The following is an 18,367-nucleotide window of genomic DNA, read 5'->3' as shown; positions in this document are numbered from 1 at the left end:
TCCCTGCTCAATGGGGGCGGAGGTCTGCTTCTCCCTCTCCCTTTGCCCCTCCCTACCACTCATGCACTCTCTCTTGCTCTTTTTCTTTCTCTCAAATAAATAAATAAAATCTCTTTAAAAATTGCGATAGAAGACATAAACTTGAAATATACCATTTTAACCATTTTTAATTGTAGTGGAATTGGGTACATTCACATAGTTGTGCAGCCATTTCCACCACTCATCTGCAGAACTTCTTTCATCCCACAACACTGAAACTGAAACTCTGTACTCATTTAATGATAGCAAGCACATTTTTAATATTAGCCTAGGTATTGAAATAGTAAATCTGTATGGAAAAAATTCCAAAATCAATATATAAATCACTACTCTATTATCTGAAATTTTCAGTGATCTATTTTAAATTATGCTTTATTTAGTATAAATAATTGTATCTAATTATAATGAATTCTGTATCTAAGTATCCATTTATATGTCAAAATTGTCTTGGTGAAAGCGTGCATTTAAACATTGACTTCTTAATATGTGTGATTTTCTCACATTGCATAACTGTTTCTGAGTTTGGTGAAAAGACACTGTTCTTTTCCTGTCCCCCCCCCCCCCCGCTTTTTCTTTTTTTGAGTGCTTGCTGTGTACCAAGCCCCTGGAATACTGACTAGATTAGTAGCATTTAGCTCTGACACTGTGGAGCAGGTATAGAAGTGGGAGATAGAGATGGTGCTCTGCTTAGGGAAGTTGCCAGAAAGCCATTATGAAGTAACATTTATCCTGGACCATGGTGAATAAATAGGAACCTTCCAAGTAGAGAAGTGGGCGGGGGGGGCGGGTAAAGTCCAGATGCAGAAAGCGCTATGGCATGTCTATTATGGAGACAGTCTGGGGTTTGATCTTTGAAGACTTTTAAAGGAGTAGTGACAAGTTTAATCTGTATTTTAGAAAATGAGTGCTTGAGTATGGATTAGAGAGGGATGGGGTCCCACATGGGACTGAAGTAATTGTTTCTGTCAGGTGAAAGAGAATGAAATCTTAAACTCAGAATAGGAGCAGAGGAGACGGTAATTTCAGAGGAAGAGCTGACAGATTTTGATAGCTGGTTGGAGCCAGAGGACGAGAGAAGACAATTAAGGAGGACTCCAGGTTTCTGATTTGTCGCTGCTAACTGGGAGAAGGATGACCAGAGAAGAAATAAGAGAGAGCATATGCCTGAGGAGAGAGAATAAAATAAAACTGGTTATTTAAAAATAGTAGCTGCATATCATAATGTATTTTGAAACATGGCCATTAATCTTAACATGTTTTGGGGGAAAAAAAAAAGAGCTCCTTTTCTTTTATGTGTGGAATTCTATCAGAGGCAGCATTCTGTTCATTTAACAATTTCATTCATTTAAGAATTGATTGAAGAATTGAATTTAAGAATTGATCGATTCATTTAATTCATTTAAGAATTGATATAGGAATGATTCCCTAATCTTCTGAGTAATTTATGGTAATGCTTAAAAATTAAGTCATTTGTAATGAATGTAGTTGTCTCCTTTTCTTCTCTGGGGGACTGCTTTCCAGGTTCCACTTGTTTGTGTGAGGAGTTTCAAATATTTTTTCTCAGAAGTTCCTTTTTCATTGTCTTGTGGGGCCTTATTTGATGGCTTTATGCCAGTTAAGTTTTTTAATTATTCTGTTCATTATGCTTAATCATTGAGTCTGGTTTTTTTTTTTCTCTTTACTAGAATATATTTTTCCTAAATTGTATTGGTTGCTTTTGAATTGTTTTATTAGTTTTATTAGTGATCTTGTAGCCTGCTTTCTATTTATTGTGGCTCCTAAATCTGTTTTGTGTATACCAGTAGCTCATCTTTACATAAGCAATAGAAGAGTGAAAACTTGTACATAAATGAAATATATATTGTATATTTAATTTTTAAGACTATGTTCTAATTATAAAAATAATTTTTGAAAATTTAAATATAAATTAAGTTATACCCTAATATCTTTTGTCTCTGTCAGCAATTTTTTAGCCTGATCAAGTTTGCAATCTTTATTCACGATTTAGAGAACAAACGTGGCAGTTACTAGAAAGACAGGGGACATCCTACTAGGATCCAGAAGGCCAACACTTTGGGTGGAACACTAGCCAATGTGACTGGAGTATAGTGGAAAAGGGAAAAGTCATATGGGGCAAGATCAGCCGAATACTGCATAGCTGGGCAAGGCAACCTTGACTCATTGGGGAGCTATTGGGAAGCCATGCTTAAGCAGATGTTTTGTCTTTTAAAATGCTCATTCTGAGGGGGCCTGGGGGACTCAGTCCATTAAGCATAGGACTTGATTTTGGCTCCTCATGACGTCAGGGTCCTGAGATCGAGCCTTCCCTCCCTCTCCCAACTGGACTCCACACTCAGTGGGGAGTCTGCTTGAGGTTCTCTCCCACTACTTCTCCCCCTCCCTTCACTCTCTCTCTAAAATAAATAAATAAATATTTAAAGATAAATAAATAAAATGCTCACTCTGAGCCCTGTATGGTGAATAGGTTGGAGTAAGCCAAGAGTAGAAACAGGAATTCTAGTTAGCAGGCTGTTCGAATGGCCCAAGTAAGAGGGACAGTGCCTGGAACTGGAATGTGAGCCATGGGATGAGAGTGGTAAATGGGTTGGGGACATGGTCCAGCAGAGCTTACTGAGTGGATGTGAGTGTGAAGAAAGTAGAGGCATCAAGAATAACTTTAGGGATTTTGGGCTTGAGCAACTCGGTGATGGAGATGCTATTCACTGGTTTAGAGGAAACAAAAAGAGGAACAGTCTTCCCCAAACCAATAAATGGCATCTCCAGCTCATATAATTTCACTCATATGTGGAATTTAAGAAACAAAACAAATAAGCAAAAGGGAAAAAAGAGAGAGAGACAAACCAATAACAGACTCGTAAATGTAGAGAACAAGGTGATGGTTACCAGAGGGGAGGTAGGTGGGGGATGGGTGAAAAAGATGATGGGGGTTTAGGAGGACACTTGTGATAAGCACTGGGTGATGTATGGAAGAGTTGAATCGCTGTACTACACACCTGAAATTAATGTTACGCTGTATGTTAACTAACATACATAAATTATGAGTAATTTATGGTAATGCTTAAAAATTAAGTCATTTGAATCTAAATAAAAACTAAAGAAAAAAGAAGAACAGATTGGCAAGAGCTAGCATTCTGTTTTAGCCATGTTAAGTTTGAAGTGTCTGATTTGATAACCTTGTAGAGACAGCCTATAGGTGGTCATATACGTAAGCATGGAATTCCAAGAGGAGGCCAATGCTAGATATATGAATGATCTCAGTGGAATAGTAAACAGAAAAACCCTGTTTGAATGAGGAAATAACGTGAGGAAGTAAGGAAGCAATGGGTATAGACCAATCTTAAAATAAATTCCGTGGGATTATGGACATTGGGGAGGGTATGTGATTTGGTGAGTGCTGTGAAGTGTGTAAACCTGGTGATTCACAGACCTGTACCCCTGGGGATAAAAATATATGTTTATAAAAAATAAAAAATTTAAAAAAAAAAAAAAAAAAAAAAGAAAGGTTAAAAATAAATAAATAAATAAATAAATTCCTCTGAGAAATAGAAGGATATAGCGGGAGGGATATATGTGGGATTAAGTGAGGGGAGGTGTTCTTTTGTTTTGTGTGTTTGTCTGGTTTTTGTTTTGTTTTGTTTTTTATGTTTTTATTTTTTATGACGTCTAATTAGCCAACATATAGTACATCATTAGTTTTTGATGTAGTGTTTAACGATTCATTAGTTGTGTATAACACCCAGTGCTCATCACATCACGTGCCCTCCTTAATACGCATTCCTGGTTACCCTATACACTTACCCCACTCCCTTCCGTAACCCTCAATTACAGAGGGTTTTTGCAGAGTCCAGAGTCATGGTTTGTCTCCGTCTCTGAATCCTTCCCATTCAGCCTTCCCTCCCTTCCCCTGTGGTCCTCTGCACTATTCCTTATATTCTACATGGGAGTGAAACCATACAGTGATTGTCTTTCTCTGCTTGACTTATTTCACTTAGCATGATACTCTTCAGTTTGCCTATAGATGATGGAGCAGTAAGAATGCAGGTGCAAATGGTCTATTAGAAAAGAAATACTTACAAAGTCCTTGAGAGGATGAGAGGAAATGAGAACTGGAGCGTTCTCTTTCGATAAAAACTAGGCACTTCATCCACAGCAATAGGAGGGCAGTCAGACAGAATGATGGTGAGTAGATTCATTCTTTCACTAAACACTAACTGAGGACCAGCTCTTATACGGTACACGGGGGACTAAACATGATCAGGTCTGTACCTTCCTGAAAACAGTGGCATATAGAAGGTTCCTATCCCTTATTTCTGTTTTCTCAATGAACACTGAATTAACATCATCCCTAAGAGTAAAGGTGAGGGAGGGAATATTTGGAGTATGAGGTGAGGGAAAAATATATGAATTTTTTTTGAAGGTGGAAAAGCAAACACAGTAGGGAAATGTGGTATGATTTCTAGATGGTGTTAAGTGGCATTTGAGAATTATGGCCATGAGTTTAAAGTGAGTCCAGTAAGCTTGCATTTGTTTGTCTTTAGTACTTGTGAGCCGTGGGGGTAGGCATGGTATATAGGTGGATAAGTGGCTTTAATCAGAGTTAAGACTGAGGCTTTGCCAGGCAAATATGACCCCCTCCCCCAAAAAAAGAAGTGGAAGGTAGTTAAGAGTGTTTGCCCAGGAGTGTTTTTAATGAGGGACAGTAGGATCTGAGTTGGTTAAGAAGGGAAGTAAAAACATGATAGGTAATGGATGGTGAGAAAGTGATAGGGTCAGTAGATTAAAGTTTCAAACAAGGAAAATGTATTTACATTATATAAGTAACTTATCCTCTTTATAAAAAATGCAAAAATAAATGAGATTAGAAGATGGGGGGGAAACCGGACCATCACCTAACGATAACCAGATGTTTATATTTGCTCTGTTTGCTGCTTTTCTTTTTTTTTTCTAGTGATAACTTTGTAGGGTTGTATTAATTTGCTAGGGCTGCAAAGATTACAGACCTGGTGATTTAAACAGAAATTTATTTTCTCATGATTCTGGAGGCTAGAAGTCAGAGATGAAGTTATAGGCAGGATTGTTTGTTTCTGAGGCCTCTCTCCTTGGTTTGTAGATGTCAGTCTTCTCCCTGTCTTCACGTGGTCTTTTCTTTGTCCCTGTATGTGTCCAAATTTCCTCTTCTTTTAAGGACACTAGTTTTATCAGATTAGGGCTCACCCTAATGATCTCATTTATAGGCTCTATCTCCAAATACAGTTACATCAGAATGTCAGGGGGTGGTTGGATACAATTCAGTCCATAGCAAGGGTGTACTTTGTTTTCATAATTGCGATTATTTCATGAATATAATTTTTGATCTGATATTTTATCAGATAACATCATGTCTTAAACATTTTCCTGTTTTGTTATGTTACCTTTGTAAAAATTTAATAGCTGCAAAATATTTTGTCATGTGATTGATATGATATCTTAATCAGCCTTCTGAACATTTAAGTTTCCCCCCTTTTTGTTATTACTAAACCAAATGAAGCTTTATAAATAAAACCTTTTTTCTGTATTTTGGAGCATTTTCTTAGTATACAATCTCAGAAGTGGATTACTTTATCAAAAACTATGAATACCTACTCTTAGAGAATTATTGAATCTTGCATTTCCTTTTCACATAACTGTTTTCTCTCTTCCTGCAGATATAGACTGGAATGAGGTCAGAAAATACAAATATGGTCACCTTTCAGAGTCTGCATCCCAATATCAAGGTAAGGAAACAAAAACTTCTGTGTAGCATGGAAAATTTAATCTGACATCTCTTACCATGAAACCTTTGTTGTTAGAGGTCTGTGGTACAAAACACTCACTGGCTAACACACAAGCAAATATTATAGTTTGTAGAGGTGTCTGTCCAAAGCAGTTTGCTTTATTTTAAACCAGAAATCAGGAAACTTAGACTCTGAGTACAGATAATTCCAAATCATCTTAGACTTTAGCCTTGGGAGTGAGGCAGAATTGGGTGATATATTCCACAACTACTAGTAACACACTAATAACACACTCAGTATCTTTTAAAATGAGAGGGTTGGATTACACAAACTCTCAAGTCTTCATTTTACCCCAGAACGTCACCTTTTTATCCTTTTGGTATGTTTGTCACAATGACTTATGCTGTAACGTTTTTTTTCTTTAATAGAAGCTACTGACATCTTGGAACTAGGTAAGATTTCTTTCTTGTATTTCTGTTGAATATGGGTACTAACCAAACCAGAGATTAAAGTGTGACTAGGAAAAGAACGCGGTGCTGTCTCTCTCATGCGTAACGAGTCCTCTGCTCGGCTGCCTCTGGAGCCCAGGCAGCCAGTTCTCTCAGCTGTCAGGCCAAACCCTCCTTATCAGGAGGCACAGACCAAGCTAACAAAGATGGGGAGGGGAGAGTAGTTAATTACACAGAGTCCAAGGAGGCCCATACGGGAAGCTTCTCTTCACTCACCAAATCCACAGCTAATGCAAACCCTGACTGTCCGTAAATTAGAACTTGGAGGGATTTTCCCAAGAGAAATTATTCATGAGATATATTGAACTGAAGTTTAACCTAAAGATCTTCTAAATTTTTAAAATAAATACAATCAGAAATATTAGCAGTTGAAATAACAAGAGTCAAACTGCTACTACATTTAATTTTCATCCCTACAGGGTGTATCTCAGGACTAGGATTTGAGAAATAATGTTAATCATTCTTAATCAGCCTTCAGGATTTCTACATAAACAAATGTCAGTCGTCTTAGTCCCTTAAAGTCTTTCTCTATGTAACATAAGTATGACTATCCTAGTGCCTTTATTGGTTTTTGTTCAGATATTTTTGTATATTTTGTTACTGCAGCTTCACATATTCAGCTCTATTATTATCAGTGTCTTTATGCTCCCTCTTGCTTTTTCTTCCAAGAACATTACTTTTATTGGCCACTGACAAAGAAGATAGTGCAGAACACTAGACTAGGAGTGAGAACTCCTGGATCCTTTGAAAGCCAGCTGCACTTTGGAACTTTGTGATGTTCATCCTTAGTTTTCTAGCTTGGAAAATGGGGATAATAATGCCATTTTCCCTACTTCACAGGGATTTTAAGAAGATTATGTGAGCTAATGGATGTGAAAGCATCTTAAAATATTTTCAAATACTTTCCAACTTTGGGGGATTGTTATTTTCATTCTGTTGAGGGATTAGCCTTAGATATAACTCTCAGTCAAATCTTGGAATATTCTTTGAAGTGACGCATTCTATGAACATGAGCTGAAGAAATGAATGAAATGAAATAATGCAGGTAAAGGGCTTAGCACTTGATAAGCAATAAATGAGAATCACTTTTTAACGACTTCAAACTTGCCTCAAGCTTTCTAAGGCACTGGTATATGGTAGAAAAAGCATAGACATGAGACTCAGATAGGCCTTGGTTCAAATCCCTATTCTCCACTTACCAGTTTTGTGACTTTGGGAAAGTTAGTCTTTCTGAGCCTATTTCTTTGTCTTTAAACTGGGAATAAAACCTACTTTTCAGGTTATAATGAACATGAGAGATAGTGAACACTGTATGGCATGGTGTAGGCATATGGAAGGTACTCAGTGAGAGCTGCCGCTGGTGTGGGTTCTGTTGCTAGTATGAATGGTGACAATTCCATATGGTTCAGTGACAGGGGATGCTGTGAACAGTCTCTTTTGTTGATAGGGGATTGTGAAAAGTGGATACTCATAAAATTTGAAAGTATATTTTTCCTTGTGCAAGGAGTAGAGGCTGTGCTAACATAGCACAGGCGTAGGTAGGCATAGCCGCTGTCGAGTTAATCCTGCATATTTCATTTCCCCATTGAGCATGGAGAGCAACCCCAAATATCAAATTGAAATGAAATTCAGTAGATTTCTAGAATTTCAGAGATTGGAAGAGGCCTCAAAATAATCTAACTTGGCTCAGCATTTCAATATTGGACACTTTGAGTATCTTATAAAAATGCCTTGTCTTGAACTCCTCAAATTTGTTGGAGACTTATAGCCTCCTCAGAAACTTGCTTCATATTCAGAAAAATATTTATTGGGCCAAAATCTGTTTCTTTGTAAATTTTGTCTATCATACTTACAACTTTTAGGGCAATATAGAATACTTTAGCCAATTTTTCACTCACCAGCCTCTAATTATTAGAAAGTGTTAGGGACTGCCTTCTCCCTGCCATTCTTACCTTCCTAGTTGAAGAACCACCATCTCATACCTAGATTATTAGAATAGCTTCCTAACTAGTCTTCCTGCCTCCAGCCTTGTTTCCCTCTAGTCCGTCCTTCACACTGCAGACAGATTGCCTCCTCCCCCAGAACCTTCCGTGTTTCCTCTTCTCATTAACGTGGTGTAGGAGGTTCTCTGGCCCCTGAACACCACTTTGATCTAAAGCCTCTTTTCTCAACTACTGTTTTTTAACTCTGCCGATTAGCAATACTAAAATACTCAGTTTTAAAACTACCTTTTCTTACTTCTGGCCCTTTATACATGCTTTTCTTTCAGTCTGGAAAAAAAAAAAAAATTTTTTTTTTTAAAATAATATTCCTTAAAGAATTTTCTCTCAGGGTGCCTGGGTGGCTCAGTCAGTGATAAGTTGGGGCGCTTGGGTGGCTCAGTCAGTTAAGTATCTACCTTCTGCTCAGGTGATGAGCTCAGGGTCGTGAGATTGAGTCCCATAGCAAGCTCCTTGCTCAGTGGGGAGTCTGCTTCTGTCTCTCCCCCATCCCCCGCTTGTGCTCTCTCTCTCTCTCTCTCTCAAATAAGTAAATAAATAAATCTTTAAAAAAAGAAGAATTTCCTTTCTCCTTGACTGATTTCTGCTTATCCTTCTACCTTTAACTTAGAAGAGGAGAGGTTACTTCCTCTGGGGATCCTTCCACAAGTCCTCCTGTAGCACCCTCCTAGCCAACCACAGCACTTAGCATAATTTATTACAGTTGGCAGTTTAGTCTCTGCCCCTCACTGAAGCTCTGTGAGGGCAAGAACAATACTTTGATCGGGTATCTCTAGCATCCCGCACAGTGCTTTGATATACACGATAAATAGATGGATAGATGGAAAAATGGCTCCAAGACTTTGCTTTTTTCTTCATGCTGAATGATCATCCTTCTTTCCGCTGCTCCTCAGGTGATGGGGTTTTGTGTCCCTTCACCACTTAGGCCACCATTTAGGGCTCCCAGAACTAAATGTAGTATCCCAGGTATGATTTCACTAGTCCAGAACAGAGTAGCACTGTGGCATACCTGCTTCTTCTTTTCACTCACTTTCATTCACTGTACTTTTATGGAGCCTGTGTTAAGTGTCAGGCACTAATGAATCAGTGAGGATTTAAAAAACAATAATAAAGATAGCTGCTATCTGTAAAGAACTTAAATAAATAATAATGATGGTATGATGTGAAGAGTATGAAAATAAAAGATGTGAATAGGATGTTACAGGAGCTGGGAAATGGGATTTGTTCTGAGAAACAGGGAGAGTCAGACTTTTTTTTTTTTTTTTTTTTTTTTTGCGTAGTGTTTTATCTTTAGTTGATTCATTAAAAATTATCAAACCCCTAATCTAAAAGGCTTATGGACACTACTTTGATAATGAACAGCACTGTGTATCTCATAAACTTAAACTTTGGACATTTTGAAATAACTTGGTTTTGTTAGTGCTGGCTATGCCATAACTTATTAATCACTTTCTTGAAAGTGCCAAGAAAGCATGGTTGAGGGTATGCCTTATGAAAAGTACTTGCTCCGTTTAGATTGGTTTTGAAATTACAGGAAACAAAGTGCTCCTCATGCTGGAATGGACTGATGAGAGGGGCAGAACACAAATGTATATAAGAAATTAATACGCCATCAAAGTGACATTTCAAATCAGTGGGGAGAAGGTGATTTATTCAATAAATGGTGATGAGCACATTTATTGAATAGAGGTGGAAAGGAAATCAACATCTTTGTCTTATCTGTCTCACAAACTAAATTCAAAATAGAACAAACATTTAAATGTAAAAAAAAAAAAATGAAACCTAGAAGAAAACCTGGGTTAATATTTCTTATAAATTGAAGTAAAGAAAGCATGATATGAAAGCCAGAAGTCATAAAGAACAAGACTGAGAAATTTAAGGGCAAATCCTAGCAGACTGAGATAAATGTCTGCAACATACATGACAGGCAAAGGACGAATATCTTTAATCTACATGGAACTCTTAGAATCTAAGAAAACTAAAGAATACCTCAGTGAAAAATGATTAAATAAAATACAAATAGACTAATAAGCCTAAAAAGATCTTTAACTTTATTAGTAATCAAAGAATTGCATACAGAAGTATAACAGCATTTTTTTTTCTTCTCTGGTAAGATTTATCACAAGTGTAGAGAATGTTAAAGCAGTTTTAGCAAGAATGTAAGAAACAGAGGCGCCTGGGTGGCTCAGTTGGTTAAGCATCTGCCTTCAGCTTAGGTCATGATCCCAGGGTCCTGGGATTGAGCCATGCATTGGGCTTCCTGCTTAGCAGGAAGCCTGCTTCTCCTTCTCTTTCTGCCTACTTGTACTCTCTCTGTCAAGTAAATTAAAAAAAAATTAAAGAAAAAGACTATAAGAAACATATTCTTAAGCACTACTGGTAGGAATTATATTGTATCAAAATATAAAATATGTCTGCTCTTTGTTAATTAATCCCCCCTTAGGAATTTGCCCTAAAGTGGTAATCTTCAAAGTGTTAAAAGATGTGTGTACAAAAATACTCATCAAAATTAGAAAACACTCAAATAACCATTGAGATTATTTAACAAATACTTTTGTTAACTAATGTGAATTATGGCACATATAAACAATGGAACAGTTTTCAGACAGTAATCTTGGAGTAGGATTTCTGATCTAAAGACTATGATTGTCTTTATTTCTCTTAGGAATTTGGGTTCTGTACTTAAGGTGGAATGGGGTGGAGTTATTGTAGAGAAATGTGGCCAGATAGTAGCCAGCTTGGGTGAAGGTGCCTCATGTAACCAGATCAGATTAGCAGCATTTGAGGGGTTTGGGACATCTTTAGAAAGAGATTGTATGCATTATGCCCGGGACCAATGGGTAGAGGTTAGAAGAAGGCAGACTTCGCCCAACTATAAAGGGTAAAGTCTATCCATTTGTAGTGTTGATAACTGAATAAGGGGGTTTTCAGCCTTGGAAGTATTCAAGCAAAGGCTGGAGGGAGCTTCAGGTCTCAATTTTTATATTGCTTCATCAAGATGCCTTTCTTAACCATCTGCCTAAAATAGTACACACACCCCTGTCAGCACTGTTTCCCTCTTACCTTGCTTTCTTCTTTATTTGAAAAAGGCCATATAAAAAGTATTTCTGTTGCCCTCTAAACCAACTGACATATATTTATTTGTTTATTTATTGTTTTTCTTCCCCCTTAGAGAGTAAGCTCCCTGTGGACAGAGACTTTGGCTATTTTATTCTTTGCTATATATCACCAGTGCCTGGAACTAGGGTTGGTACATGGTAGGTGTGCAATAACTATTTGTTGAATGAATAAGTATTAGAGAAGAGGATTCATGCATTCACCTTACTGGATCCTTATGCTTTACATTTTGGGGAATTTCAATTTTGGGGAATTTTACTTCTCTGTAGTGTGTAATTCTCTTCACGGCAGGGATTTTACTTCCTAATAATAACTATCAAGTGGTACGGATTAGAGTTTAAAGAAAACTTTCATAAACATTATTCGGTAATATAAGTGAGATGACTGGCTTTTTCTTACCTGTAACGTCTCAGTTCCAGTGTTTCCTGTGTAGAGGATCTGTCCATAACTTCACCATTTAAGATAGTTACCAGCCTCTGTGTAGTACATTATTTCCTTCAAATACTTATCACTCATTACTTTATTTATTTGGTTATATGTTAATTGTGCCTCATCATGCACCAGAATGTAAATTCCATGAGGGCAGGAACCTCCTGTCTTACGCCAGTACAGAGAATACTGCCTGGCACATAGAGGAATATTCAAACATCAATTGAATAAATAATTGAAATCACTCTGTAAATGATAAAACATTATACTTAAATGAGTTAATAATATTAATCTTCATAGTAATCCTTGACCCCTGTAGCAGATTAGATTTTTCCCATTCTGCATTCTCAAGGCAACCTATACCACCTCATTAACTTACATTGATCATAATTGTACCAGATTATTTGTGTTATTATTTATTTAATATCGCTGCTTATTACTAAACTGCAAGCTTTATGAATTTAGGAGCCATGTCTATCTTGTTCCTCTTACATTTAATACAGTGCCTTTGTACTTGGAAGTTTAATAAATATTTATTGAATGAATGAGTGCGTACATGTACAATTTTGCATGATAGATATTATCTCCATCCTGATGAGTAAACTAATGCTTGGACGGATTAAATAACTTATCTAAGATAGTTATAGAAATAAAACTTTAGGGGCGCCTGGGTGGCTCAGTTGGTTAAGTGTCTGCCTTCAGCTCAGGTCATGCGTGATCCTAGGGTCCTGGTGTCTAGCCTTGCATTGGGCTCCCTGCTCAGCAGGGGTCTGCTTCTCCCTCTTCTTCTGCCCCTCCTCCTTGCTTATGTTTTCTCTTTCTCTCTCTCTCTCACCTGTAAATAAATAAGGTCTTAAAACACACACACACACACAAGACTTTATCCAGCATCTTCTGACTCTGAATATTACATGCTCCTAACTACACCAGTAATCTCAAGACACAGATGTGAATCAGAATTACTTAGGGAACCTTTGAAAATACGGATTTTTCAGACCACACTCAAAGCCTACTGAATAAGAACCTCTGAAGCTGGGGCCTAAAACTCTATTTAAAGAAATGAGAAAAATTATTTAGGAGAGTCTGATGATAAGTAACATTTGGGAATCAATAATAATATGCCAGGAGTTGGTGAATCCAGCCCACTGCCTATTTTTATAAATAAAGTATTAGTGTACACAACCCTGTTCATTCATATATATACTGCCTGTGGCCATTTTCAGGCTACAGTACACAGTTGAGTATTTATGACAGAGACTGTGTGGCCCAACAAAAGTAAAATTTTTACTGTCTTGTCCTTTACAGAAAGTTTGCCAACCTCTCCCTGATCTGCACCTTGCTGCCTGTCCTATTTGTGTGTATGTGTGTGTGTAGTTGGAGATGTAGTAGATTTGATGGCACTATGGGCATTACAGCAGGTGCTCAGGCATTCTTATTGTGTCAGAAAAAGTCAATTCATCTCAGTTTACCTGAAATTAAGAGACAAAGCCTTAGGATGCCTAAGCAGTAAAATTTAAGAAAAACGCTAATCTAGGTATGGTTCAATCACAGTGGGTGAACTGCTTTTTAACAAGGAGATTCCTTTTCATTCAGTTGGTAATAGGGTGTTCTCTATAGGGAGAAAGATGTGAGGTTTCTTGCCTATATAACAGGGATTGATTACCATAATTGATGTGTAATAGAGAACTGCATTTAATATCCTAATTATTTTGGTACCCCTGATGCTGCCATAATTTTTAAAACCAGTCTCTTGGGTGCTTGCGGTCAAAGCTCAAGCTACTACAAGCAGTTACCCAAACTGGTTTGGACTGACCAAACCTCTAGATCTGCACTTATACAGTAGCTGTTACCCAGATGTAGGAATTTAAATTAAATCAAATTAATTTAAACTTCAATTCCTCGTTCACATTTCAAGTGTTCAGTAGTTATGTGTGGCTAGTGGCTGCCTTAACTGGAGACACAAAACATTTCTATCATTACAGAAAGTTTTAATGGACAGTGTGGCCATAGATGCTGGACTTTCAAGAATTGCAGTTCACTCAAATCCCAGACTTGCTATTGGACTTAATCCTTTATTTGTAAGAATAGAATAGTAATTTGTAGTGTTTTCTTTTCCTAACAGCAAATAGTAATGAACTGTATTCATTCCTTGCTTTAAGGATTCTTCAGATAAGTGCATACTCTTTATTACATTCTGATAAGCTCCTCCAATCTTGATTCCAGGAAATATCTATCTCATTTACCCTATGGACTCTATATTTTAGATAGTTAATCACTGGCGAGTTCATGAAGTGGTTCAGAACTGACTGTGATCCAGCCAAATCTGTTTGGCTTGCTTAAGGATGGTGGGAAAGCGACCAGTTTTAAAATAGAAGCTATAAAGTCAATAGAGTTTAAAGTCTTGGCATCATCTTTGAAGTGATTTAGATTTCATCATTCAGCGAATCATTTTTATTCCCAGCATCTAGTGCTTTTTATATGGTCCAAAGTGGCCCTGTGCTGCTCCACTGCAGAGGAAACTTGAAGAAATGTTGGTTTGCTATGGTGTTTTAGCTTGTGAGAGTCTCTGGGATCTTCCCTGCACCATCATGGGGTCACCTCTAGGTGGGTATTAGTGTTTCTCAAACTTTGAGAGGCTCTAAAGCCCACTTCAAGAGGCTAAAAGATCCTGTAGACTCCCTTACTTATTCTTAGTTACTCTCAGAAATGCTACAAGGACCTCCTTTTCTGTAAATTACCTTATCTTTGTCATTTTGCAACTCAGAGCAATGCAGCTGTGGCAAGAATGGGAGTGGTTTAGGGGTGCGTGAGAGAGAGCAAGGATTCAAGTATAATCTCACTCATTCTCGTTTTTGCTGCCATCAAACCATCTTACCCTATTTCTCTCCTCCATTCTCTCTAAGCTGAGAGGCTGGGATCCAACTGTACTGGGTGTTAAAAGCTATCATTTGATGGTATTAAGGGATCTCTTCAACAGGAGACAGGGTGTTCAGAAGGATTCTCCTCACCCACTCTCTACGTCTTCTGTTCAGCTGTCCAAAGCTTCCTGGACACTTCTATGAGATATTGGTATGTCTCACTCTGGCATTTTGGATCCCTTTAGGGACTAACATGAAAACCATGTGAAGGTCATCTTCAGACCATGATTTTAAAACATTGATCTGAAATGATCCACTCAGGTTACTTAGATTTCTACCCCTAATACTCTTTTGAGCCCAATAGGGGAAAATAAGTTTTTTCTTATACTCAGAGCAAGTCCAAAAATGGCCTAATGTTTAGAGTAGATTATATCCCAAAAGCATTTTTTAGGAAGTTGACTGTGATAGAGATTTCTATTTCCTTTACAGGTCATTTTACCTGGGACAAATACCTAAAAGAAACATGTTCAGTCCCAGCGCCTGTCCATTGCTTCAAGCAGGTAATTGATTCTCAACATCTTTAGTAGGTGGGAGGCAAGTAGGTTTGTTCTGATCCTGACATGAGCAAAAGAAGCCCTTGGACTTCTCACCTGAAGGCCCCAGAATAAACTTCTGTGGGAAAAATACAGCTCAAGGCTTAAAATTCATGAATTTTGGCAGTAGACAGTCTCTCCAACTTCATCCCAAGTAACACCTTTTCCTTTCTTAACCTCTTTGAAGCTATGTTTTGTTCCTGGGAACAATACCTAATTTTTATGAAAGCTCTTAATTCAGACAGTTAGGAAGCAGAGTTATAGCCTGTAGACAGTGCTTGGAAATGGAACAATATTCATTTCTCTTTATGAAACACCCTGGCCACAGTCTTCCCTCCCCATAAGAATACTGGTACCAACTTCCATTGGAGAGTATGTTAAGACCTTATTAGAGGTTCCTCAGACCTTCCCATATAGGGGTGAGTGTCCCACAGAATGCACAGATAATGTTGCCTATCCCAGCACATGATAAGCTGGTAAACAAAGTATACTGGTGCTAGGCAGAGCTAAACATCAGGAAGTTATTTATACCTTTCTTCCTTTGTTAGTCAAGTGTTTATTTCCTCAAGTTATCAGCATTTCACTTTGAATTGTGTCTGTGTTCTAAATAAAAATACAAATCCAGGACTTTTGCTCATTTGAAATAACAGGGACTAAATTCATATTTCCACCAGAAATAATGATAAAAGACAGTATATTATACAGTAGTTTTCAAGTTACTGAAGATCAGGCAGCCAAGTACAGTGATATCTGAGTAATGAAAAACAATGAGCTAAGCCCCTTATGATTTCCCAGCTTACTTCCTTAAGAGAGTTTTGAGACTGTGGCCCATAGAAGAAGAGCCCAGGTTGGGCCAATGGCTCCCTAATTTGAAGAGACAGAACTGAGAGGAGAAACCAAGATGGCTAGAATCAGAGGACAGAGTGCCTAAGAGGAGAGAGCTACACAGAAAAGCACAGAGATCTGCAGAAAAACCTCTTCAAGTGTTCAGCAAAGTGATGTTGTTTCATATATGCAGATGAGGAAACTACCCAAAGCCAAGAGAAAAATCATCTGACAGGATTGGTATTGTAAGGAATAGAGCCTCACACTCCCCCAGGACTGGGGATAATGCCTGATTCCACCGGCTTGACTGGAAAACCTCATAATTCATGTGTCATGGGTCAGAAAACTTGGAACAGTCTTACTCCACAGTGGGAAATAATTAGCCTTAGAATGAGCACTTCTCTGGACCTGCCTAACAAATCATAAAAGCAAGACTCAAAATGATCAAAGTGTTTTCAGATAACTTAAGTGCATTTAAGAACAGAGCACAAGAAGAAATGCAAAAATAACCAGCAACCAACAGGTAAAAGTCAAATGTCAGAGGCAGGAAAACATAAATCAGTCATGAGCAGAATAATGTATCAACCAATTGAAACAGACCCAGATGGGCGCCTGGGTGGCTCAGTGGGTTGGGCCGCTGCCTTCAGCTCGGGTCATGATCTCAGGGTCCTGGGATTGAGTCCCACGTTGGGCTCTCTGCTCGGCAGGGAGCCTGCTTCCCTCTCTCTCTGCCTGCCTCTCTGCCTACTTGTGATCTCTGTCTGTCAAATAAATAAATCTTTAAAAAGAAAAAAAAGAAAAGAAAAAAAGAAACAGACCCAGAATCTATATAGATCTTAGAATAGCAGACAAAAACATTTGGGATCGAGTCCCACATCGGGCTCCTTGCTCAGCAGGGAGCCTACTTCTCCCTCTGCCTCTGCTGCCACTCTGTCTGCCTGTGCTCGCTCTCTCCACCCCCCCCTCTGATAAATAAATAAAAAATCTTAAAAACAATAAACCGTGTATTTTAATTGTATTCCATGTGTTTGAAAGTTAAGCAGAGACATGAAAAATAGACTCATATCGAACTGCTAAGTACAAAATGAAAAGTATACTGGATGGGAGTCATGGCAGAAGAGATCAGTAAACTTGAAGGCATAGCAGTAGAAACTATCCAAAATGAAACACAAAGAGAGAAAAGAATATTAAAAAGATGAAAAATAACATCAGTGAGCCAAAGGATAACTTTAGTTTCCATGGGGTAACTTCATAGACCATGTAATTAGAGTGCCCAAAAGAGAAGAGATGAGGGACAGAAAAAAATATTTGAAGATAAAATGGCTAGAAATTTTCCAAAATTGAGGAAAACTGTAAATGCACAAATTGAAGAAACTCTATGAATCCCCCCAAATAAAAGACAAGAAAACTACGTTAATTCATATCATCATAAATGCTCAAAGTTAGCAATAGAGAACATCTTAAAAGCAGCCAAAGAAAAAAAGATACTTTACATAAAGGTTAAATAAGATAAGAATAACATTATATTTTCTTTTTTTTTTTTTTTTTTAAGATTTTATTTATTTATTTGACAGAGAGAAATCACAAGTAGATGGAGAGGCAGGCAGAGAGAGAGAGAGAGGGAAGCAGGCTCCCTGCTGAGCAGAGAGCCCGATGCGGGACTCGATCCCAGGACCCTGAGATCATGACCTGAGCCGAAGGCAGCGGCTTAACGCACTGAGCCACCCAGGCGCCCAACATTATATTTTCTTGTCAGAAACAATGCAGCTAAGAAAGTTGAGTAATATGTTCAAAGTACCAAAAGCAAAAACTCTTAACCTGGAATTCTATACCCAGTCAAAAGACCTTCAAAAATAATACCCGGTGGATCATATGATAGTTGTCTTATGATCTCCCTGATATGAGGAAGTGGTGATGCAACATGGGGGCTTAAGTGGGTAGAAGAAGAATCAATGAAACAAGATGGAATTGGGAGGGAGACAAACCATAAGTGACTCTTAATCTCACAAAACAAACTGAGGGTTGCTGGGGGGAGGGAGGTTGGGAGAAGGGGGTGGGATTATGGACATTGGGGAGGGTATGGGCTTTGGTGAGTGCTGTGAAGTGTGTAAACCTGTTGATTCACAGACCTGTACCCCTGGGGATAAAAATATATGTTTATAAAAAATAAAAAATTAAAAAAAAAATACCCGGTGGGATTACAGATCTGTAAAAAGGAATGAG

General features: G+C 38.0%; 1 protein-coding gene across 8 annotated transcripts in view; it reads left to right on the top strand.

Annotated features, from left to right (window-relative positions):
• The window catches only part of SCMH1 (Scm polycomb group protein homolog 1), a 172,086-nt gene that overhangs the window by 44,369 nt on the left and 109,350 nt on the right, over positions 1 to 18,367 (top strand). For 6 of the 8 annotated variants that reach the window (XM_059137834.1, XM_059137835.1, XM_059137833.1 and 3 more), the window contains 3 exons: positions 5,745 to 5,813; positions 6,242 to 6,265; positions 15,216 to 15,286. In XM_059137834.1, coding sequence (XP_058993817.1) covers positions 5,745 to 5,813; positions 6,242 to 6,265; positions 15,216 to 15,286 — 164 coding nt within the window. Of the gene's footprint in view, positions 1 to 5,744; positions 5,814 to 6,241; positions 6,266 to 11,502; positions 11,580 to 15,215; positions 15,287 to 18,367 lie in introns of those variants that run through there. The other 2 variants (XM_059137839.1, XM_059137841.1) reach the window with 2 other exon arrangements.

Source organism: Mustela lutreola, chromosome 10 (assembly GCF_030435805.1).
Source record: "Mustela lutreola isolate mMusLut2 chromosome 10, mMusLut2.pri, whole genome shotgun sequence".
Classification (NCBI taxonomy): domain Eukaryota; kingdom Metazoa; phylum Chordata; class Mammalia; order Carnivora; family Mustelidae; genus Mustela; species Mustela lutreola.
Note: the sequence above shows the minus strand (reverse complement) of the source record. Positions and strands in the feature narration are given on the sequence as shown.